This window comes from Cyprinodon tularosa, unplaced genomic scaffold (genome assembly GCF_016077235.1).
Source record: "Cyprinodon tularosa strain WSP-4 unplaced genomic scaffold, ASM1607723v1 ctg130, whole genome shotgun sequence".
NCBI lineage: Eukaryota > Metazoa > Chordata > Actinopteri > Cyprinodontiformes > Cyprinodontidae > Cyprinodon > Cyprinodon tularosa.
Window position 1 is genome coordinate 783,808 of NW_024038115.1, and position 25,901 is coordinate 809,708.

The 25,901-nt window shown below is 38.6% G+C and overlaps 1 protein-coding gene across 2 annotated transcripts; it reads left to right on the forward strand.

Moving 5' to 3' along the window:
* si:dkey-178e17.3 (somatomedin-B and thrombospondin type-1 domain-containing protein) lies at positions 1-25,508 on the forward strand. 2 transcript variants are annotated; one of them, XM_038277269.1, is made up of 5 exons: positions 1-497; positions 15,267-15,452; positions 16,633-16,723; positions 22,851-23,009; positions 24,729-25,508. In XM_038277269.1, exons 1-5 carry the CDS (start codon positions 248-250, stop codon positions 24,832-24,834), a joined length of 792 nt encoding a protein of 263 aa, XP_038133197.1. In that variant the 5' UTR covers positions 1-247; the 3' UTR covers positions 24,835-25,508. The 2 variants fall into 2 exon arrangements, with proteins under 2 accessions (XP_038133197.1, XP_038133198.1); XM_038277270.1 differs by having other exon boundaries at positions 15,270-15,452.
* The last annotated feature ends 393 nt before the right edge of the window (positions 25,509-25,901 follow it).

Sequence of the window (25,901 nt, forward strand, 5' to 3'; positions counted from 1 at the left end):
ACCTTTCTGGTGAGTACAGTACGTCACACAGTTTGTATCATAAGTGAGTGAAGGGAGCGGCGTCCCTCAGACAATCCGGGCAGCTTTTGCGCTTAGAGTTCCAACTGTAAGCATCTCTCCATTAATTGTCGGTGGTCTGTGTTTCTTCTTGTTTTTGCTCGAAAAACCAACAAAAATAACTAGACAGCCGCCAGAGAAACTTTGTTAAGTGCGAGTGCAGAGCAGGTGGCCAGGAACAGCGGCCGTGATGAGAGGGCACGGATGGAGGGCTGCGCGCATCGGCTTCTACTTTTGCGCATTTTATGCGCTTTTATGCACTGAGCTTGTCCCGACGGCTGAAGCCGGCTGCAGGGAGAGGCAGAGCCAGAACTGCTGCCCCGACCGGGACAACAAATGTTTAGAGCGCACAAGGAGAAACACTGTGTGCTACTGCGACAGCTACTGTCAAAAAACCAGGGACTGCTGCGAGGATTACCAAGACGTCTGCCTGATATCTGGTGAGCTGATTGTTTTACTTGGTCATTTTTGCAGATTATACCAAACGGCCTCCAAAATTCAGAGAAACATGACAACAATTTAACGCTAAAAAATGTTTTGTTTTTTTTCTCCTTCTTATATTCACCAATCAATGTTGGTCCTTTATGGTTTATGTCATGTATTAACTGAATATTTATCCAGATATTTGCCCCAGTACAGATTTATACTTTTCAAGGTCTCTATTGTTATTAGCCACCCACTTCAAATAACAGAAAAAGTCACATGTTCCCCCAATAAATAGATATTAATATATAGACAAAAAATAGATATCTATTTTTTTTTCTAAGCATTTATAGCATCCCCAAGGCTTTGTTGTCCCGACCAGTTTCTCTGCATTAACAGTTTATAGGTTTTCTTGTTGCTTATAAGGACAACGTTTTTTTGACAGTGAGGTGACACTTAACCCTGTAACATACTACACATAACTGTCTCCCATGGCTGTTTGTTGTAGGTGAGAAGCCAAGGTAATGTCTTGTTCTGAGACTTGCAGGACTAAATTTAGTCTTTGTTGTTTGAAAGTTGCCTTCTTGTTAGCAGTTTTTGACCCCCTAACCTTCACATGAAAGCTAAAAAATGCACAACCTAATGTGGACACTGGAGACAAGAAAGACTACCGTAAGTTAAACATGGTTAAATGGTTGGTAACATCCCTGAAACACACAGAGAAACATGTCTGTTCACTACCATTCATTACACATTCATTTCTACTGCCTAACCTAGACCCTAATCATGAACCCAGCTGTCTCGTCATATACCTTAACTAAACTCTATTCACACCTTAGTCTTCAAGCTAACCCCCAAACCAAGAAGATAACTTTTCCCTACGTATTTGAAAGCCCCCATAAAGTAGCATATTCCCAGGAAACTGGCCTGATACTGTCCCCACATGATAACAAACACATGGCCACACATTCAGACTCACCATCATCTTGGTTGCTGCTATATATGGGCAAATGAAGGAATGGACATCTTGTCAAGACACTACCAAAGATGGTTAGGATTTCAGTGGTGTTAAGTCTGTAGTTGGACAGTCAGGAGACATAGAGCTGGAACATTGCAGTCTGAAAATGACCCATAAAACGTTGATGTCAACATTGTCTTAGTGCACAATATAAGTGCCTTTAGGGTCACAGGCACTCCTTGAGTGTTTCACAGTTCTGTCCATTTGCTGTGAGGAAAACAGTCAGCCTTCACCAAGACTCCTAGCCTGGGTGCCAGTCCGAACTTAGTCCCGCCCACAAGGTTTGAGTTCGGGGAAGTTCGGTCTGGCTCTGCTCCATAGTAGCGCGAGTATTAAAGCCCACTGTCAGGCGATCCAATCAAATTGTCAGGGCGGGCTTTATACGATGATGGACAGATGATCAAGAGTAACGTTATCAACCACGTGACCAAAGCGCGCTTGGGTGACAACAATAATGGCTGCCGCTGGAGAGTTTGGGTGAGTAGATTCTGCTATTAGGTCTGTTCTAGAAGATATCGACAGCAAATTAATTTTAAAAGAGGAACAGAGAAACGCGATCAAGTCTCATCTTCTTATTCTAGGTGTGAAACTGCACGCTTTGATTTTTGTGGACAACAACTATGCCTCGCTTAAGATACGTCACGCACTCCGTTGCTCTTATTGGTTGTAGGTCTATCCAATTGAGTGCAGAGGCATTTTTTTCCTGGTTCGTTCAAAACACGCCCCATAATCACAGCTCTATGGAGCAGTATCAGACTCATATTCTGACTAGAATTGAGTCGGACTACGTCAGGCTACAAGACTCCCTCAAGAGATTACAAAATATGTTCTCTCAATTTGTCTTTTTTATTTGCTAAAGTGATCTGTCTTAAACTGTCCTTGTTGTTTAAATTTTATTAATAAGCATTTTGCTCTTAAAGATAATGTCAAGCAGATAGAGTGCCTTGCAAATGTATGCACACTCCTTGAACTTAGCTATTCTTTGCTACATCACAACCTAAAACATCACTGTATTTTACAGAGAAGCATGTGAAAACAGATGCTCTGAATATAATATGTCACCAGAACTGAACTGTTTGACCTACAGTATATGCACAGTGCTGTATGTACATGTACATGGTCATCATGGTTGTAATGGTGGCAGAATTGTGCCGTTGAAAAGCTTTTCTTCACCAGGACATGGAAGCATGCAGAGTAAATGAAAACATAAATTGAGCAAAATCCTGTTAAAGGCTGCAATACTTTCAATTCAATTTAGGTTAATTATATAATGCTAATTCACAACACAGGTCTTCTCAGGGCACTTTACAGAGATGATACTGTCAGACTGGTTAGGAAAGCCAGTTGATTGCATCCAGTCATTGACTTGCAAGACATGCTCCTCCTCGATGAGCTTGTTGTTGACTCTTCAGCAATTCCTCTCACCTAGCATGCATGTAGTGATAGTGGAGAGGAAAACTCCCTTTTAACAGTAAGAAACCTCCAGCAGAACCAGGCTCAGTGTGAGCGGCCATCAGCTGAGGCCGATGGGTTTTCAAGGAGATAGAAGCAGTTACACAAAAAGAAGCAGAGATACATATGGAAACTGTTAACTAGCTCCATAGGGGGCTGGTCCAGGATAGACAAGCTCCAAGCCAATTCTGCTAGTCACAGTAAAATAAAAAGGACTACACTGGAAATGCACCAAGCTCCAATATCTATTAATAGAGATGTTAGTGACAGCAGCACAGCTGATATTTCAATCTGGGATGGAATCAAACCGAAACAGGAACAGACCAGATGAAGCTACTATGATGAGAAAAAGAAGTGTTAAATGAGGAAGTTATGTCCCCTAAAAAGCTGTTGCGCCACGGGGCTTCCTCACGGTTCTTTTCCTGGGAGCAAGTTATTTACTACTCTTAACTCAAACTTGGTAAAACCATATAAAAAAGGACTATAAAACAGGAGTAAAAAAGTAACAGAGTTTATTCCAGATCAGGTCGTTACAGGACAGAGAAAATGCTTGGAGCTTGCACAGCTGTGGGCTCAAAAATCACGTCCGCGAGCGTCCGGCAAAGATTGAGCCCCGAACAAGGTAATCTTCTTCTTATAGCTCATGAGTCTATTGCATCAGGTGGATGCTTAGCTGTCCGTATCAGAAACTGACACGCCATCCATGCCCAAGGATTACAGATAGCTCTCCTCTATCAGTCCGGCTCCAAGATGTTCCCATATCCGGTGTATTTTTAAGGACATGAAGGCTGTCCTGATTAGATGACCTCCGTACACACAGTGACATCCACAATGTAAAGGAAGGCCTTCTACTCTCCCTAATCTGGCTAATAAAGTGACAATGCACATGATGTATAAAGCATAAACCTAACAGAAGTGAAAAGAAATTTACGGCTGAAACTTCACAAATATAGCCTAAAGGGAAGTCCAACTGAAGAAAATGATTGCTCGCCTAAATCCACCTGCGACACAGCCAATTAGTTTTGAACCGCGCCTCCACGAAAACCAATCGGCATCCAAAATTCATCTTAAAAAGCATCCAGTCTGCAACTCATCTGCCTCCTAGGTTGCGCTGTGTGACTTCATTCAGATGACCCCGTTTCAACCCACCTCTACTCCCTCCTCCACCATTGTACCTAATGCTTCATCAGTTTCATTACTCCGGGACTCTTACCATTTTCCGTGTCTCACTTCAACCGGTCCAGCAGAAGACCCCCATGTTGAGCCTGGTTCTGCCAGAGGTTTCTTCCCAATGTTTTTCCTCTCCACTGTTGCTTCATGCTTGTTCATCATGGACAGGTTCTCTCAACCTGTTTTATCCAAACTGGACCTCCATCTTGCAGGCTGTTAATGCTCTATCTACACCTACCACTTTACTCACCCAGAGTCTAAGCAAACATCACTCTGTTTTTAACTATAAGCATTATCACAGAGGAAAGTTGTAAGCCTACCTTTAGATGTAGATGCCTGGGTGTCTGCCTCATGGACTGAAACTGGTACTTTGTTCCACAGGAGAGGAGCCTGATAACTAAAAAATGCCTCCCATTCTACTTTTAGAAATTCTAGGAACCACTAGTTGAGCGAAGTGCTCTGTTGGGAACATAAAGAACAATCCTATTTCTAATGTAAGATGGAGCTTGGCCATTTAAAGCTTTATATTGGAGAAAGAGATAATCTCTCTCATTTAATTTTCATCAGAACTCTGGCTGCAGCATTTTGGATCAGCTGAAGGCTTTTAAAAGCACTTTGTGGACTTCCTGATAGTAAACAATTACAATAGTCCAGCCTTAAAGTAACAAATACTAGATTCTCAGCATCGCCCCTGAACAAGATATTTCTTGTTTTGCAATATTCCACACATATAACTTTAGACTAAGGCAAACTTTGTCATTATGTGTACAGAGAGTGCATACAAAATTAATTTCCATTTTGTACAGCTCTAGTGACATTTCTATTTCTTAAAATGCAGCAGTGATCAAAGTATATATAGGAATACATTCTAGAAGACTCTTTGATATGGCATTTAAATGACAGGTCCTGATGAAAAATCATACCAAGGTTTTTTACTTTATTTTCTGAGATCAATTTAATCCCATCCAAATGAAGTGATTGATAAATCAGCTTCTTTTTTCAAAGACTCTGGTCCAACGACTATAACTTCTGTTTTTTCTGCATTCAGGTGCAGAAAGTTAAGGGTCATCCAGGTTTTTATGTCTTCAGGACATGCCTGTAATCGATGTAATGAATTTGGTTAATCTGGATTAATAGACCGATATAGCTGAGTATCATAAGAATAACAATGAATATTAATCCCATGCTGTCTAATAATTATATAAATTGCGAGCATATATACAGTATAGTAAAGAGAATTCTCCCTAGCACTGATCCCTGTAGTAAAGCTTCAATGGAATTGAAGCTTTACAGAGGTATCCTTTAAGCTGGATAGTGATCCTAAATAAATACAATCTGAGCTACAAGGTAATAGTTTGGATCAAAGAATATTCATTAGTTGAATAGGTCCAGTTAAAGTCAGGCACAAATACTATTATAGTCTTTGATGGGAAATGTAAATGGATGATTCCAGATCTCCAACCAGTCAGACTAAGCTTGAGCTGCAGTATTTTGAAATGTAGAATATCTTGTGTTCTACTTACAGTACATTGCGGTGTCCATATAATCTGTAAAACTCCCTACATAATTATAATAAAGCCATTTATATGCATGAAACAAGGGGAACACTATGGCAATAGCCCTACTGCTCAACTTGTGAAAGTAAAATCTGTTGGGCTCTTTTTGGCATCAAGATAATTATTTTTATTGCCACATTGCCAGACAGGACACTGTTAAAAAAAAAAGAAATGTAGAATATCAGGCTTTTGTCATGATTTTATCTAAGGCTCGGACCCACATGGAGTGAAGCCAAACAGAGAGACACAAAGTAAAAGTTATTGAAATGATTTAAGCTCGGTGCTCAACCGGAACTGGAAGACGAGGGGAAGACAGACTGTTAGATTCAGGCTCAGTGGGAAATATGATTCGTTGATCTTGAAGGAGAGGATTTGTTGCGACTAGGGTTGTCACAATACTAAACTTTTCAACTCGATACCGATACTAAGGAAAATATTCGATACTCGATACCATTTTCGATACCACAAGGATTAAAAACAAAGACTCTAAAATTCTACAGAAATATTTTCATTAATAAATAAAATACAATAAATAAATACAATAAAGGTTGTATGCTGTGCACAATATTAAGCAAGCTTGATAAAAAAACTTATAAAATTAAAATGAAGTGTTCCTTCCTTGGCTATGCTTTGCACACATAACAATGACACTAGCCAAACCGGTTAAGAAACAAAAATAATTCTCAGCAGCTGCACCTCTTACTAAAAAAAAAGTCTGAAACCGAAAAGTGCACAGAGTTATTCAATCACACAGTGTTCAGAAAGTGCATTTTCCTCTATTCTGCACTTTAGATGAATGACTGCTTAGCTGCCACTGGTGGTGGCACTGTATCGATACTTTTGAAAATGAGTATTGTATCCGGATACAACATTTCAGTATCGATACTTTTTTGAGTATCGATACTTTTGACAACCTTAGTTGTGACTCACGTTTCCAGAGAAGTGGAGAATCCTTGACTCCAATCTGTGTGTTGGTCTTCCAGAGTTTGTCTGATTCGGTGGAGGGCGGAACAGGGTTTACCCAGAACTCGGACGGTGAAGACTGATGCAGACACTGGTTGCCACTCAGTTTTCCTGTGGTACTTGAACGGGTCGTGGTGAAGATGATTTCCTTACTCAGTGAGTGATCTGAGTCTAAGTCTCAGTTGATCCCTGCTGGGAGAGGCGGTCCGAAAAGGTCCAGTTTGCAGGAAGGCTTCCTGCGGAAAGGCAAAGACAAAACAAACTTGAATCTCAGGGAGACAAGCACTCAGTCAAACTCAATGAGATCTCAGCTTGGCTAGAGTACAAAAACTCGCAATACAAAAACTCAGATTAGACTCAGTATAAACAAAGCTTGGCTAGAGTACGCCAAACTGGCAAACACTCTGGCGTTGAGGTAGTGGCAACCAGCAGCTTAAGAGCAGTCCGGTGATGAGGCAACCGTCCGCAGGTGTGTGAGGAGGTGGACCGGAACCAGGCACCTCCTGGTGGTGGAAGGAGAACAACACACAGACAAGACAAACAGACAACCGCAAAAACTGGAGTCCTGACAGCTTTATTGTGCAAATCTGGTAGACATATATCTGGTAGACATATATCTGGTAGACATATATCTGGTAGACATAAAAAGGCAAGCACATTTTTTTTGTCAATCTAAATTTTGTGTTCTTATTGTGACAAAATGTGAACAAGTATTTCAAGGGGTATAGTTACTTGTCCTTGGTATTTAGATATTTTAAATGTAAACTGAATGTGACTAACATCATTCAATATTTTTGTTGTATAAATGTTAATCCTTACACTTGTTAATGTAATCAGAAAATGCTGCTCAATATTTAGTTTTAAGCTTAGTTTTGATAAGGTATATTTAAAAAAATATATACCTTATCAAAGGCTAATGATGCTGACTAATACAATCTATATTTCTGGTCAATTTAACCACTTCTTCTTGAAAATAAGCATTCGAATAAATGCAACAGACATTAAACCCCATCCACAACAAGAAAAGAAGAGTATAGCAACAAAGCTACTGTAGCTGATTGGATGTCCTTCTTCCTATATTTTTATAAACATAAGGTTTCAGTAAGCTCAGTCAAGCACTTCAGGTCAGTGCTGACCCATTATCAAACCTCCGGTTCTTCAAAACTTCCACATGCACAAGTTAGCTCACATGTTTCACAAGGTTGCTTTTTTTAGGTTTATCTAAAAGGAGCTCTGACAGCTACATCCTGAAGAGAAAAATTAGTCTGGTGTAATGCAGGTGCTAGTTGGTCTGTCTCCATAGACGGAATGTGTGCTCCCCAAGGTGCAATTTCACCATAACACAGTGCATGCTGCAATGAGCACTCTCTGATGCTAAGAAACATATCCCAGCTTCCTGCACAAGCATAGCATTTTCATGGCACCATACTGTGTGGATCATTTTCATCAAAGCACCCTGATATCCTGATACTCTGGTCTACACTTTATCTGATTCTGATCCGGCAGCAGGTTAGGGAACAGTCTGTAATTAGCCTGGGTCAGCTGTAGCTGTTCAAAGAGCTCAGAGTGGGTGACTAAAACACTGCTTAGCATGACTATAACACAAACACTTCAAGATTTTCAAAATGGTAGCATTATGCTTCAGGGAGGGTGTTGATATAAAGTATTTCAGGTAAGCAAGTAGTAACAACCTGGAAGACATTCTGAATAGTTGTGGTGTATAAACAGGTCAGTTTAATTTAAGGTGTTGGTTGTTAAAACCAAGCAAAAACAGGTCTGGAAACATTAGTTCTGCTTAAAGATGGCAGGAATCAGCAAACATTAAACTTTTCTTTTTGTAAATATAAATTAGTTAAAGAGGTGCTGTTAGTGCTGTGTGAAAGAAAATATGCAATCAAAATTTTGTGTGATGGACGATTAGATAAGATGAGGCAGTTAATGAAAAATAAATCTTTTATGGACAAGTCAAAGGTGAAGAATGAAAATTGACAAGAAATACCACATTAAAAGATCCCAGCAAAAACAGGGTTTTAATGAGAACAATTCCATTCACAGGTCAGGTTCTGTGAAGGAACAAAAGGCACCAGGCTGTAAATATCCTAAAAGAGTAATAACATTAAAAACAACAGGAAACAACAGAACCCAGGATCAAGTGTGTAGTGTGAAAAAAGGACCAAGAAACAGACAAAAAACATTCAAGAAGAACACCAAGACATAAAGAATTATACAATCCCCATAGTACAAAATGTTGCAAAGGACCACACAAAACTACAAACCCAAGACAATGATCATAATAAAAAATAAGACATTTTTTCCCCCATATAATGTGGCCCTTGAACAATAATGGAGGTTAAAAAAATTGTTTTTGAAATAATTTTAAAGCTCTGAGAACTTAGCTGCCATTTGTCCTATCCTGTCTTACTTTAGATCTTAATAATCATGGCCTGTTTAAAGCATTACTGAAACTGATGGATAATTTGGCCTTAATTCTGAGTTATAGATTTGATCGAAACTCTACATACACTATCATGGTGTAACTTGTTTTAAGGTATAGTGGAGGATTTTTTGTGAATTTTTTAAAACACCCGCCCTCTCCACTTTATAAATAAAATGCGCATGCACAACTCTGCACCCGTTCCCGAGAGGGAATACCTATTAAATGCGTGCGAGAGTGTGCACAAGCCCATTTCTCCTCGTGCATGCTCTGTTTAAAAGTTGCTGTTTGCATCGCTCATTCAGGCTTAGTTTCCAAAAGATTTCCAATTTTTCCACTATGTCCGACTCACGACCGGTAAGTGAAAACGGGGCCGAGCACATAGGACGGCCTTACCTAAACATATCACCAGAATGATTGACAATTAGGAGGACCACTTATTTTGATGATCCACCCGTAAAAAAGAATGGGCTTCACTATACCTTTAGGGTACATTTATGATGACTATTATTGATAGAGGATGAAATACACTAGTGTTGACTTCAGCTGTTTATTTGGTGGCATTAGAAGCTGTTGTTTAACACCAAAAGCCATCAGCATTAACTGCTGATCAATTTACAGGATTAAACTTTACCAATATAATACCAAATGTAGAATCTCATATGAAGACCATCAGATCAGAACATGGTGGTGGCACTATAATGCTCTGATGCTTTTCCTTATTAAACCAACCTTAAAGCGAACACAAAAAGCGACTAATTATGAGAGATTGTGTTATCTTGTAAACAGAAACATATGCTGTTATTATTAAAACATCATTTTGAAGAAATCTTTAAAAACCTAAAAGTTTCTTTTTTATGCTGAAAATATATGTAGTTTGTGGTTTGGTTTTGATTCTGTTCCACAAAAAGTCGAGACTCCATTGTTTTATATTAAGCATATGCATCAGTCCTTTACACAAAAGTGCCACTTAAAGGAGTTTTAACATAAATTTAACTTCACAGCAAGTTTCCTGTTAAGATAGCTGCTCATGTTTATTCCTGCACAGACCGTAAAGCTCATGTATGTTTACAGACATCCGGAGGAGGAGGCTCCAATATTCTTCTCTGGTTGGGTCTGGTTTTGCTCTCCCTCACAACAACATTCCCTGTATCACCTCTCTCTGCTGCAGATATCTGCTTCTTCCCTTTCCTCTTGGGTGCACTTGTGATGCCAAGATTGCTAATTATTTTGACCGTCTACTTTCACTCCTCCTTTACCTTGTTTCCTGTCTGTCCTCCCTTCCACATGAAATACCACAGCCGCTGTGTATTCTACAAGACCTCTTGTTGTAAATTTGATGCATAACATCCGGGTGCTTCATAACTTTAAAACATTTTTAAAGTTCAAAATTTAAAAAAGTCACCCAGAAAGGTAAAAGGCATTCATATGAAATGACCTATATTTTAGCATTCTGAAATACTACTCTGGCAAACCAGTTATAGACCCTAAATAGTAGTTAATACAGTATCTCAATGGAGTTTCAACAAGCAGTTTAAATTCAAGGTTCTCTCCACAACTTTTGGACAGATCACATTTTATTCCTCCCTCTTAGAAATCTGTCATTGCATTTTATTATCAGAACTACACTATCCTGACTTTATCAAGTATCTTGTCCTTACTCTCTTATTTATTTTTAAAGAGGCATTTTATCATCTTTCCAACATTCTTCACCTAATACAAATATTGTCCTTTTTTCTTTCATCCTAAATCAACATGATGGTGGCCAGATGTTTATCTTGAAGCATCAGAACAAATCACACTGTTTGAAACAAACAGATTTCTGGGCAGAACAAAGTCTCTGCAGACATGTGAACTCATTACTGCCATGTAGAATAAACTGGTCCACATCACTGACAGCCATAACAGCTTTAAGCTCAATGTTGTTTAGTCTCCTGCAAAGTCTCATTAACTTAACGCAGAAACACAACATAGTCTAGTGACCACAGCAAAACGTTTTTTTTCCCCTCCTTCCCGTACTGCTGAGATGTTACAGGACCAGGCTCTGCTTGTTCTCCTGTTCGTCTTCGTTTACATCAAGTGTCTTGATTCTAAAAGACATAATAACAGAGATAAAGTGCTGTTTAGATGGGGACTTAAATATTGCATTCATTTTAGGTGTATAATATTGTGTCTCAATGGTCTCTTTTTGCAGTGAAATGATAGACAGTGTGTCATATATGTTCTATTAATTTCAAATTTAGGATTTTGGTGTATGACTTTAAAGAACAAAACAAAAAAGTCAAAATATCATTCATCAGATTAATGGCCCTGGTTATGTGGTGGCCAGTAGAAGCATAAAAAGAAGACAGAGGTAATCTAACTTGATTTCTATGACTGTAGTTTAGAAATTATGCAGATTAAAAGAAAATGCACAATAAATTTAAACGATTTTTTCAGGATTTATAGTGTTTATATGAAAGTAGTTTGGGTTATTGGCATAAACAAGGCTTTCTAGAATAGTTCAAACATTTTTACAAAGGCTTGAGGACAGAACCATTCCTAGAACCTATTGCTGGCCCTCTGAATCTACTCCAAAACCAGTTTTGATGTCTTTTACATTAGATCATTCTTCTGTTGTTTTATTAAACATACAAAATGAATAAGCTTAGTTGATATAGCTTTTAATTTTTGGTGAAGTTTTTATGTAATGAACCAGTTGACAAAAACAGACTATCAGTGTGTTGAAGCTGAGGCCCTGCTGATCATCTGGATGCCCTGAGCACAAATGCTTTATGCTAACCCCCCCCAACATGGGACAATTACAAAACTGGACAAATGTTTGTAGTATGGCAGTCATGTGATAATGTGAATCTTTTATCACATTATCCTGACGTATGTGAGGCAAAAAAAAAGATTTAAAACACTGAACACTTTCTTGCAATAATCGCTTTTTTTGTTTAAAGTTAAAACCCAATTCTTCAATAAAAAAGTATGGTGATAAAATGCTGTCACCTTTCCCACTAAGACTAATGCTACAATGTTAAAAATTGTGAATACTGATGACCAACACCATTTGTTTCCTGTATTGGGGTCAGGGGTCAGAATTAGTGACAGGCTGTCCAAATGGGGACTTTCTCATCGACAATGTAAACAGAACACAATAGTGTTGTGTCGGTCAGACTGTCACCAATGTTAGCATAGTAGAAGCAGTGTTGGAGCGCACAACAGTTTAGTCATTTCCTTCTGACCTCTGGTGGCTCAGGGCCAACAGGTGGATCCTTCCAGACAGAACCTTATTCCTGTTTGTGTGAGTGTTTGATAAGAGGGATAATAATAGTTCAGTCTCCCAGTGGATGCAAAAACTACCAGGAACAACTGATGTCACTACAGCAAAACCTCAAAGGTACTGCTTGTTTGTGTTTGCGCCGCTATAAAAAGAAAAGAACCACAACATCAAGATGCTTTGCGCAAGCGGAAGGAAAGGCATATAAGGATAAGAAAGGGCAGAGGAGGCATAAGTAGGAAGTTTAGCTTGACCCAATCCCAAACATATGCCAGGAATAACTTTTTAGGAAGATTGGTTGTGACTACAAACTTATGTATATTATAGTGTTTATATCTGGTGTATTATATATGGTTTGTTCCTGTTTGGCTGGGACACCATCCAAGAGAGAAATATCAGCTGTGCTGCTCCCATCAACACCTTTGTTTGAAGATGTTTGAGCTCAACCTGTTATTCAGTGTAGTCGTTTTTCTGTGGCTGTGTCTGGCTGGATGTGCCCTCTTCATCCTCTGATGTAGGGGCTGGCTCGGAGCTCGTCTGCCTGGTTGTGTGTTTCCTGTGGAGCTGGTTGACAGTTGCCTTTTGTATCTCTGCGTCTCTCTGTTTGTCTGCTTCTGTCTTCTTGAACCGATGGCAGATGGCTGCTCACACTGAGCCTGGTTCTGCTGGAGGTTTCTTCCTGTCAAAAGAAACCACTCCACTTTCCTCTCCACTGTCACTGCAAGCATGCTTGGTGTGAGGGAGTCGATGCAATCAGCTGGTTTTTCTTAGATAGAAAACTTCAATCATCAATTTGACTGTATGGCCTGGTTGAATTGTAAATTGCCTTGAGATGGGATGTGTTGTGAATTGGTGCTATATATTTATAAATAAACTGAATTGAATTATTAAGATAGTAAGTACAAAGGGGGAAACAAAAGAAAAGAAAGACATAATTAATTAAAGAAGATTTAGGTTCTAGGAACTCTGGTTATTTAACAAAATAAAGTATTTTTTCCTGGATACACAATAATATGTGTAGTTAAAAACCAATTGCAAATTGCAGTGAAAACACAATGACCAGTATGAAGCACAGTGGTGGCAGCACCATACTGTGGGGTAAATGTTTAGCAGGCATAGAGAAACACTTCATAGGAGGATCTATTTAGCTTTGTTCAGGGCAATGCTTTAAGACTTGTTAGCGGCTGCAAAAGGCTCGAGATTGAGGTAGAGGTTAAACTTTCAACAGAAAAAATATATACATAAATCTGACTAAGATTTGGTGGGAAGTTTAAAATTGTTTGTTATGGTCATCTATAGTCATATAGAATTAAATCTCACTCTAGATGAGAAAAACTTATAAACACAACGAAAAAAATGCATGCTTCTCTAATGTCGCACAAAATTGTTTCTACGAAGTGTTTATCTAGAGGAACAACATAAATAAACACATCACCCGTATCCTAGCTTATCATAACTGGCTCCTGTCCAGTGACTGTAGGAGATAGGCACGACTCCCATGGCTCTGGCATAGATAAGCAGGTATGGATGATGGACAGACATATAGTTTTAATAGATAATCATGCCTCACTTTTAATTGGCCTGTAACATAAAACTTCCATACCAAATATCTGATTTTGTAATTGTAGTCAGAAAAAAGTGTTAAAAACTGGAGAGATTTTAATACATTCTCAAGACACTGTATGTACATTGTTCTCATGGAAAGGAAAGTGTCAGGCTGGAATGTTCAGGAATTTTTGGATTTGGCTTTGTGGATAGGCCATGTCACTGGAAGAGCCCCCACCACTCTCAAAATTCAATGGGAACGTTGGGTATGAGCCAAGCAGGCGGCACCTTTAAAGCCTTTTTCTCTCCTGCTCACACACAGTTATTCAATCGCTGTATTGTCCTGGAAGCTGGACGAGTTTTCTAAAGAAAGAGAGGAACCCATTATGTGGAAGAGTAGATTAGATTCAGTTATGGTATATTTATTTATTTCCTTCAGAGAATAATATGATCAACACTTTTTCTGTACTCTTTGAAATTTCCATGATTCAAGGTGGGAAAAAAAGAAAAAGATTTTTTGGTGTCAGTGTGTTTGTTCGGATTCCGTTGTTTTTGTTTTAGGTCTTGATTAGCTCTCATCACATTGTTTATAAAGTGTATGGTTCCTCCCCAAAACAAGAGCATTAAATGTCTGCATCTATTAAATCTGAATAGAGCTTGATTGTTGTTTTGTTTTTCATTTTGGCTTTGATCAGAACAGCAATTTCAGTAATACAGCTTCCTCTTAGACTGTTGTAATTGGCCAACGCAGTCTCCCAAACAGGAAGTCTAATTGCTGCTGCTGTTTACATGCTTTGCTACCCTCACTGGTGTGGTTTTAAAGGGTAAATCAAAAAAGGACAGGGTGTAAAATTAGCCCCTATGTAAAATGAACACACACGTATGACCTTGGCTGCAGACTTCCTGTGTCTGGGATTTAGCTGGGCTAACATAAACAGCTTTTAATGACAGTCACCCATTGCCAAATGCCTACCTGGAACCATAAATCTGTGTGGCCGTTAGCTTATGCTTAAAACCAGACAGTTAGGCATGAAAGCAAAGATTAGAAAAGTCTGCAACTCTCAACAAGAGTGGCAGAATTTTACCTAATTAGATTTTATTTAGGAAGGGTCAGAGTAAGGTGGCTGATTTGCGATTGTAAATATCTAGAAAACAATCATTATCCTTTTCTTTCAGTTTAAAAAATATGCCAGCCTTTGTTTTTGTCTATCACATAAACCTAAAAAAAAAAAGCAGGTTTGAAATCTTTGGCTGTAACGTGAAAAAATGAATACTTTTGCAAGCCACTATAATTGGCCAGAAGATTTGTTGAAAAGATTCAATACAATTTCATGATTGATTACTTTATCTGAAAATCTCTGTATCATTTCCTGCATCCCTCAGCAGCCATCGACTGTGTGGTTGGATCTTGGGGTCCCTGGTCTTCATGTTCCTCTCCGTGTGGAGTTGGCAGCAAGGAGAGGACTCGTCAAGTGTCTGTTCCTCCGAGAAATGGGGGCACACCGTGTCCAGATCTCAGACAGAGACGAGGATGCTTTGGAAACAACGTGATATGTGACAACGCCAAAGGTACATGCCTGACTTCTTCTGACTGCTTCTGATCTATAATTCTCTGATAGAATTGCTAGTACAGGTTCTTTATAAGTTGGGTTTTAACTGTTCTCTGGAAGCGTTCTTGATAGGAAACTAACTATAAACAACATATTTCCACACGTATTGTGAAATCCCTGATCCAGCTGGACTACTTCAACACCCCAGTTACAGTCTTAACTGTTTAGAGGGTTTTCCTGGCTGTAAAGCACCATAAAACATTTTTCCTTTGAAAACTGAGTGAAAGTTAGTTTATAGTTTATTTAACTTTGACTTATTTTCATAGTTTGACCAATACAATGAGCAGCTAAGGGTTAGGAGTATTTACAAAAAAGAAATCCCCTGGTGAGATCACCAGGGGATATATACCAACATTACCACTCTTAGCAGACATTTTAACAACTTATACCAAACTTTCTAAAGTTGATCAGCATGTCCCAGAGGTTGGTATTAGCAATGTACTTCTTCCTGTTTTTGTGGTTTAAACATTTACGGGACACAGATTATTTTCTCTTATCCTGTTTTTTAAAACAGGAAAGAACATTTGCTCAAGGCCGATATATGTTGATCTTTGCAAATGATGAAATGGCAAACTGCTGATTAAGGGACATGGCCAATGAAGCCTTCCACAACTTTCAGTGCACGTTTATGCTACATAAGCGTTTAATGCAGGGCAAATTTAGTTTATATATACAGCACAATTCCGGACAAAGACAATTCAAAGTGCTTTAAACGAATTAAACAATTAAAAGGATACAAAATAAATGCACAATAAATGCAAATACAGATAAAAACATAATAAAAGCAGGTAGTAAAGAATGTAAAACTGTTGGACTACAAACTTGGCTGGGGTTTTTAACCTTGACTTAAAGGAACGTAGGCTTTCAGCACTTTTACAGTCTTCTGGAAGTTTGTTCCAGATAAGTGGGTCATAGGAACTAAATACTGCTTCTCCATGTTTGGTTCTAGTTCTGGGTGGACAGAGTAGGCTTGAACTAGAAGACCTGAGTGGTTTTGGAGATTGATGAACTGACAACAGATCTGTTATTTACTTAGATTTAACTTAATTTACATCTTTTCTCATGTTGCCAATATTTTTGAGGATGTATTTGACCTTTGATCTTTTTTTCTTGTTTGCATCTTTACCACCAAATTTTAGAGGTAGCAAAGATCCTGCCTGATTCTTTCAAGAGGACCTTTAAGGACCCTTGGAGGAGACCACACATGCGGATGAAGGAGGAGAAGAACGGGTATGGGCTTTTATATCACATACGTACATTCCACTGAGTGCTCTTATTTTGTACTGATTTTGCAGAGTGATATGATTATAGCAATCAATCAAAAGTGAAGACATTGTGTTTCTTGTTTGGTTTTCATTTAACTGTGTTTTGATTAGAAAGTGTTGAAATTAAAGCGTTATTGAGCTCCTCCCTGTGGAGAAATGCAATCATGCAGAATTGGTACAGCTGTCCCTGGAGGTTTGTTTGAAAATGTTGGCTGGTTTTAAATGAAAAAAAAAAGTTAAATAACACTGGAAATCACATTGTGCAGATTAAAATGTAATAGATCTAAACAACTGAGCTGGCTGCTTGCCTTTAATATAAAAAAGGTTAAACAACTGCAGGACTATATCTTTGGGGACTGAGGGACTGTGTGTCCTGGCCTGTGAGTGCCTCAGGCTTTCTGCAGAGATTGAAGTCTGGGAGCCTCTACTCAGACTGCCGCCCCCGCGACCCAGTCCCAGATGAAGTGTGTGTGTGTGTGTGTGTGTGTGTGTGTGTGTGTGTGGGGGGGCTGATTCAAATGATAACCTTTCTGATGTCACTACCTAATCATGTTTTAAAGCAGCATTCAAGAAAAATCCTCCTTTGTTTTCATGTGGATGCATTTAGTTTGACCAGCACTATGCATTGCTGCATGAGGGTCCTGGGTTGGCAAAAGTTTTCAGGTTCTTACTATGAATGTGTCGGCTCCTCTTTGTAGAAACTTACAGTTCAAATCATAATTTTTAGGTTTATTATTCGTTTTTTTAAGGTGTCTTTAGTTATGATTGAGTGAAGGCAGGGTTGTCTGTCCTTTGATGGAAAAGTGACCATTCCAGGATGTATCCTGCATTTTACCCAGTTGCTATTAGAAAAACGCCCTAGCTCCTTTGTAACCTTCAGACATTGAAGTCCACCAATGGATGCAATCATTTAGTTGGAATTTGCCAATCAGAACCTGTTCCAATGCAGCATGATACAAAAATGACCTGTTTTAAGAAGTTACCATTCTTTTTTTTTTAATGAAGTGCTGGACGGTATCTAATTTGAAAAAAAAACCCAAAACAAAACACATTCCTTAAGGTTGCAAGATTTTATCTTTGGTTTTTAATCAGTTTGACGTAAGTTTTAAGGTCACACTAAAATCAGCTTTGCACGAAGATTAGAGTGAACGGCACAAGGCCAATGTTTCTTTTTGCTTTGGCTGTGTAACATGTACTCCAGCCCTGAATATTTTTCGTCATGCGCTGACCTCTACGGATAAAGCATCTTTGGTCCATATTCATAGAAAAAACTCACAGCACTAATGTCAACTTTGATCAAAGCTGAGTGTACCTTTTTTTTTTACATGTAAAAATATACGAAAAGGAAATAAAATCAGGATTCCTTTTCTGTCTACTGAGAACCATTTATTTAATTAAACTCGACATGAGATCCCTTTGTTTTAACTGAAATTAACTTTGAGTCCTCTGGACTTAATCTAACCAGATATTGCTTCACAGACATCTGGTGTATTGGCGGGGTTGTCATGGTTACTGTCTCAAGAGACATTGAACTCATGTGTATGCCCCAAAGTTTCTTAAAACTGTGGTTTGAGTCATTGCATTAATATGTTAGTTGTTGTCATTAAACAACTAACAAATTAGTGAGGGGAGTCACAGCCTAGTGCATAGGGCATAGAGTTTGGAATCCTCTCGAGCCCCACTTCCTTAACCCTACACTGCTCCCTGGGTGCCCCACGATGGCAGCCCACTGCTCCCAGACCGGGATGGGTTAAATGCTGAGGTAAATTTCTCCAATGTAAGATCAGTAAAGTTCAGTTATATTATTAACAGGTGGTCATAGCTACTGATAAATGTTGTAGCAGGTTTTACATAATTAAGGAGATAAATTAATGCATGAATAAAAACTACGCTGTTCACTTTGAATTAGATACAATAGACAGTTGGATTATAATGGGAATACATTGGCCTCCAAAAGTGTTTTACATCTTGACTATTTGTCAGATTGCAATGACAAAACTTGGTTTATTTAATCAGGATTTTAAGTTATCTAAAGTGATAAAGGCCTGGACCTTTACAGCGCCTTTCTAGTAAGTACAAAATCATCCTCACAGCATATTGCTGCCTCCATGTCTGAGTGGAAAAGGTGTGTCTCAGTTTACATTAATATTTATATAGATAAATCTTTGTTGCAAGTAATAGACCTGCTTTTTATTAAGCCCACATTTCTGAATGTATCATGTTTTTTTTATTTTTCTATTCATGAGCTCCCAACAATTAGGGAAACTTTTTTTTTGAGCTTTAGGCAAACAATTATTGTATTTTGCAGAATTAAGTCTTCAAAAACATTCCATTGTGTTTCATTTTTCTATTATGTGTTTTTTTAGCGCATTGCTTGATTGAAATAAGTAAACTTTTCAATGATATTCTAATTCTTAAAATATTGATTAGATTAAAGAAGTCTGATGATGGTCTCATCAGGCCATCCACATTTGCTGTTTACAACTTTATCAAAGCCTCTTCCTGACGTTGGAGAATATCAGCAATTTCTTTCCTGGAGTTTTTCCACAATGTGTTGATAGTTGTGATATTTGTGAGCTAAATCACGGGATGCCTGTTGATGTTTACATTTGTGAACCCTCACCAGCAGGAGCCGCTCGCCGCGGATACAAATTTTCGGACAGAATTTCCGCACGGAGCACCTAGGAATTGTTATAAAGGTATTGTGGAGGATTTTCGCCAATCTGTTAAAGTGCCTTCTCCACTTTAAAAGGAAAAAAAAAAAAAACATGTGCAAGACCATGCACAAGCCCATTTCTCCTTGCGCACGCTCTGTTTAAAGGTTGCTGTTCTCATAGCTCATACAAGCTTACCATGCTCAAATGTCTGCCCTAACCCCTAAATCCCTCAATCACTATAGCAGGGACTTTATAGTGAACTTAGTTACCGGTAACTTACAGTTTGGACACATGATCACTGCTTTTTGCTCCGTTGATCACGTAACTCCTCCTCCACCGCATGGAGTATGCAGGATCTTTATTAGTTGCCGCTGTCAGGTAGCAATAGCCTATGGCAACAGTGGGCAGCTCTGACGGCAAATCCGATAATGCTTTGCGAGGAAAGCTCTGCGCAAAGCATTCCGGGATATATTGTCTTACGACCCTCAGCCATTGTCAAAGGGGTGAGAGAGGGGAGCTGACTGTCTGAATCCGTAGCTCACCACAGATATATGCCTGAAAGTGCGCATGCACGGATAAAGATAGCTAACTGGGGATGAGCACATAGGACAGCCTTACGTAAACATATCACCAGAATGACTGACAATTAGGATGACCACTTATTTAGATGATCTACCCGAAAATATAAGATTGTCCTCTATACCTTTAATGCATAAATGTGTGTTTTTGTACATTTTAAATTTTAAATCAGTCTACATTTTAAATCATACCCTGCAAGACAGTGAATAATACACATTATAATAATATTATAATCTTTAAACACTGTTTTTATCAGACTAAATCCAAATGTTTTTTCCACAAACTGTGGAGGAGAAAATCAAAACAAACCATGGCTCTCTCAGGTATGTGTGGGGGCGGGTTTGTGTTTGGAAGGGACAGCCAGGGGTTACAGTACTAGGAGGGAGGGATTGGTGGCTCCTACAGTTTGTAAAGCCTGAGCTTAAAGGAATAGTACACCCAAAACATGATTAGCCTTCATTTTCTACTCACCCCCATGCTGAACAACACTCTGGAGTACTTTTTTGATATCTCAAATGCATCTGGAGATCTGGGAGGCTTCTTGCTGTCTGCTGACATTCAAATAATGGAGGTCCATGGCGCCCGAGGCAGAAAGGTCCATAAAAGTCCACAAAAAACGTGTCAATATTCCTCCATACTGCTCGTCCAATGTATTCCAAGTTTCCTGAGTGGGTAGCATCCAGAATTTACTCGAAATGAAGTCATTTAGAATGTTTTTAGAGCATAAACAGTAGTGTATAGGATTTCAGGAAAGCGCGCACATGCGCGATCCCGACGCTACGGAAGCCGGCAGACCAAACCAGCGCATTCAGCTCGGCAAAGAACTCATGCTCTTCCTCAACACTGAAGTCCTCAGACATTTTTCTTTCGTTGTTTCTTTCTTTGCACAGGTAAACGGCACATTTCTTCTTCTACGCTTGCATTATTGGCAGAGCAGACGCTGAATGCGCACTTTCATCTGGTTTGGTCTGCCGGCTTCCGTAGCGTCGTGATCGCGCATGTGCGCGCTTTCAGGAAATCCTATACACTACTGTTTATGCTCTAAAAACATTCTAAATGACTTCGTTTCGAGTAAATTCTGGATGCTACCCACTCAGGACACTTGGAATACATTGGACGAGCAGTATGGAGGAATATTGACACGTTTTTTGTGGGCTTTTATGGACCTTTCTATCTCGGTCACCATAGACCTCCATTATTTGAATGTCAGCAGACAGCAAGAAGCCTCCCAGATCTCCAAATGCATTTGAGATATCAAAAAAGTACTCCAGAGTGTTGTTCAGCATGGGGGTGAGTAAAAAATGAAGGCTAATCATGTTTTGGGTGTACTATTCCTTTAATGACTGTCAGTACTACATGTACACACGTCATTGTCCAAGGGTTGGGATGCTATATGTTTTGTTTTAAGTACCTTTTAAAGGTGCAAAGCCAGGCCATTTTTATGCATAACTTAATTCTCAAACCTCATGTATGCTTTCTGATTTAAGTAGGAGTTTTTATTTTATTCATTTTCTTTACAGCAGCAGCAGTGTACTCCAGGGCTGTTGATCTGTTCCTATTCTGTCATTTTTTTTTTTCCCAAAAATGTGTCCATTTTGCCGTACTACTGTGAATAGCAAAGCAGTATAATCAATCTGACTTCCAGGAAATTGAAAGAGGAGCAACATTTTAAATGTATTATTTGAAATCATATTTTATAGTAATGATAAACAAAGTATTACGATAAGGATTAAAAGAAAACCATGATATGGTTTTCTTGACCTCTACCCACATTGTCACAATTTACAGGTATGCACTACTTTGTGTTTGCGTTTCACAAGTTACTTTTTTCCTATTTTCTTTCCTTGTCCCTTTTCTCCCCTCCTTGTATCAAATGAAAGCAAAGCTTGCTGAAATGTGACATGGGAAAAGTAACAAACAAAGAGAACTGAAGGCTCATGTTTTCATTGAAGAATCCTCCTACTGAGATTGGTGTTGAGTCAAAGCTGTCTGAGTCGAAGACAATGTGAAAAAATGGAGTGAAGTTCAAAGAGCATGAAAAACAAAACAGTTATCAGAGAAGAAGAAGAAAACCTTGATTGTTTCCAGTCTGAGGACTGAGCCATGTTAACATTAGGTTTGAGCGGGTGACCATGATACCACTGGTTCAAATTCAAAAATAGCAAATCTGTTATTGATGCATTCTATTGAAGGTCCTTTGTCACGCTTTTATAAGCCTTTCAAAGTAAACTCTACACATTTAAAATGAAGAAATATTGCATTTTGCACTATGGAATATTTCATTGTGATGAAATATTAGATTTTTTTTTCTTCTAACCCAAAAGAAAGACATGCCTCTCATCCTTATGAGTTGCCCTTGGGGCAGCAGGGGCAAAGACAGTTGGGCATATTCAATATTGCTCAGAGATCGTACCTGGACCTCAAGTACCACTGATAATATTTTAGATGTCTCTCTGTTGCAACACACCTACAGTAATTGCATTGCCTCCTCAGAAGCTATAAAGTGCTGTAGTATTTTAGTCAGTTGTGTGGCAGCAAGGAGACAGCTAAAACACACAGGGCAGGGCTACTGGAAGGCCAGCACTGGTCTAAACCATGTGGTTTGCAAAGACAGAGAGGGGCTGCTATGTGTTCAACCTTTACTTTTATTTTTTCCCTTTTGGCTATTTTGTTGAAGAACAAAATGTTGGATGTTTGGCTCTTTGCTTCATTCCTTACAAAAGAACCCTGCTAAGTTCTCACAAAATAACATGGTTTCCAAGTGAGAAAAAATTGATTCTTTGTACTTTTTCATTTCTGAATATTAATTTCTTGAAACGTTTTTTATTCTTCATTCCTCCCTTTGTGCTCTTGCAGCTACTGTGTGTATCTGAGGGTGAAACAGGCCAGTCCTGGATGCAGACTCAAGCTTTGGAGTGCTCAACTGGTGCAAGAGAGGCTGATCTGTGCAGAGTGTCAAAGTGATGCCATGTCAAAGTCTGATCGCTGTGCAGGAGATGGCCTGAAGGATGTTAGGTAAAAATAAACTGATATATAACCAGACTGGGTTTTTTTTTTAGGGCTAAACAATTAATAAGATTAATCGTGATTGATTTATTATTGAAATAATCGTCATCTTATTTACTAATCGAATAATCGTTAACTGAAGTATAGAGACTATTAAACATGCCTTTAGCCAACAGAGCAATCAACTTAGAGCAGTAATTATATTAAGATTGTAGAAAAATATATATACATTTTGCATTTAAGATAAAAAAAACAACTTTTTCCTCTATCAGTAGGCTATATCCTGAACTCCTCAAATGGTAAAGCTCTTGTTTCACCTGGTTTAATTTTTTTTAAATAATTTTTAAGGAACATCATTCTATTTGATTATTAATCGATTAATTGAAAAAAGAATGGACAGATTAATCGATTTGCAAAATAGTTTGTTGCAGCCCTACTTTTTTTGTTTTTTTTATCACTACAGTAAAAACCTTAAGACATTGTTGAGAAATGCCTAAAAGTGTTCAGTCATATCTAAACACCTGATACCATTAAACAATTTTTGACATACCCTCAACAAAATTATAAACACTTTACGTTTTGCTTCTATTTTTTATGAGATGAACTTAAATATCTTAAACTTTTCCCACAAACACAATATAACCATTTCCCTTAAATATTGTTCACAAATCAGTCTAAATATGTGGAATGGAGCACTTTTCCTCTGCTGAGTTAATCTGTCCCACCTCACAGGTGTGCCACATCAAGATGCTGATTAGATACCATGATTAGTGCACAGGTGTGAATTAGACTGCCCACAATAAAAGGCTACTCTGAAAGGTGCAGTTTTGTTTAATTGGCGGGAGGTTTGGAGACTCAGAAAACCAACCCGTATCTGGTGTGAGCACAATTTGCCTCATGCAATGCAACACATCTCCTTCTCATAGAGTTGATCAGGTTATCAATTGTGGCCTGTGGGATGTTGGTCCACTCCTCTTCAATGGCTGTGTGACCATGCTGTATATTGGCAGGAACTGTTACACGCTGTCGTATATGCTGATCCAGAGCATCCCAAACATACTCAGTGGGTGACATGTCCGGTCAGTATGAACTGGGACGTTTTCAGCTTCCAAGAATTGTGAACAGATCCTTGCAACATGGGGCCGTGCATTATCCTGCTGCAACAGCGGGAGTGGCGGCCTAGTGGTTAGGGCATAGGGCTTGGAATGAATATTATTTATGAACACCAATTAACTTATTTTACCAAATTCCCTGAAATGTATAGATTTTTTTTATACTAACAAGAAAATAATTAGAGGTATCCCATTCATCTTTAGAAATGGAATGGATTTGTTTAAAATGTATCCCTTATGTGGCAGGGTGTCTGTTTACTTAAGCAGTTAATTTACCTCTGCAGAGTTTTTTCATAGTTCAGTGTTTGTACTAGGCTCCCTGCTGTCTTATCTTCAGGAAGTGAAAATTAATCCATATCATCCTTAAAAAAACATCTAGAAAAGTTTATTCCAGGGGGGATGGGGGTTTGGGAGAATTAAGCCTTTGCTTTGCCTTCCAATGATTATTAAATAGTTGATGGCTTCACATCTACACCCTCTATAATCATAATATTATTTAAATTATTTTATTTTGCTTAGAATTGTTAATGAAACCTCTGTCTTCTTTGTGAAGGATAAATCTTCATTATTTCATATATATTTATTGCCAATCATCATATTATTCGTTATTCTCCAGAACCTTCTGGACTGCAGCCTCAGCTCCGGGATGCCATGGTTCCTGGGTTCGAGAACTGTCTTCTGAATCCTGCCGTTGTCCTCCTTACTCTGTCCTCTTTGTTTGAGTCGCTCTGGTTGCCTTCAGAGAGCCTCTTCAAACCCAGCAGAGCACTGCCATCAAACCAGGTCCTTCTGTCCTGAATCCCGGAAAGACAACTCATGGAAATCAGTTGCATCCTGCCACTTCTCATCTCATACTTTGTGTTATATACCTAAAAGTTAAGCTTAAAGAAGTTAATGCATTTCTTCAGTTCCAATTTATAAGCCACATTTCTGCATGTCAAAACCACTGCAAAGTCTACATCTTTTTACCTCTGAATCTTTGCTATCTACCTCCATCAATGCAAATGTCTGCTAATGGATGATGTATAAATCTAAAAAGAAATGTGCGTTTTGATTCTTATATTTTATACTTATGGTGGATTCTGTGTACTGTATATGTACTCTGTTTTGTCAAAACTACAATAAACAATGATCCAAAGAGCTCTTAAACACATGTATGCTGCAGACTGTAAACACTGATTAAAATATATGCATATTTTTACAATTTAAGTTCCAGTGACATTTCATAAATAATAAGATTAATATTAAGGATTGATCAATTAGGTTTCTTTGTTTATGTCACTTATAAGTCGCCGCCTTCTTATTTTTATGAACTCTGCATGATGGCTTTTGTGTAAATGGGACACTCCAAGCATGATCAGGATCAGAATTTTTAATACTAAGTAAATTAAGAAAAATACAACCAGAAAACAGATTAGTGACATGAATCAGAATGATGTTCATGGCCTGTAATTCAGTTTTGCATGGTGTGCATAAAAAAAACACCCCAAAATAGACACTGAGGGTCATTATCTGAAGGGTAATTCTGTTACTTCATTTATTTGTTGTTTTTGTTTTGGGTGGGGATGGGGTTGGAGTGCCATAAAGATCAGAGACTACAAAGAAGTAGTGTTAAGGGTGCAGATTTGCAGATATCTGGAAATTATTCTAGAAGAAAAGGACCGATTTAAGAAATCTTAATGCAAGTACTCTTTAGACCCCCCCCTCCCAACCCCCCCTGTAGACTTTCAAGGTTGTTTTCATTCACAACCAGTTCTGCTCACTGGGGAGTTAAATCAGCAGAGCCACT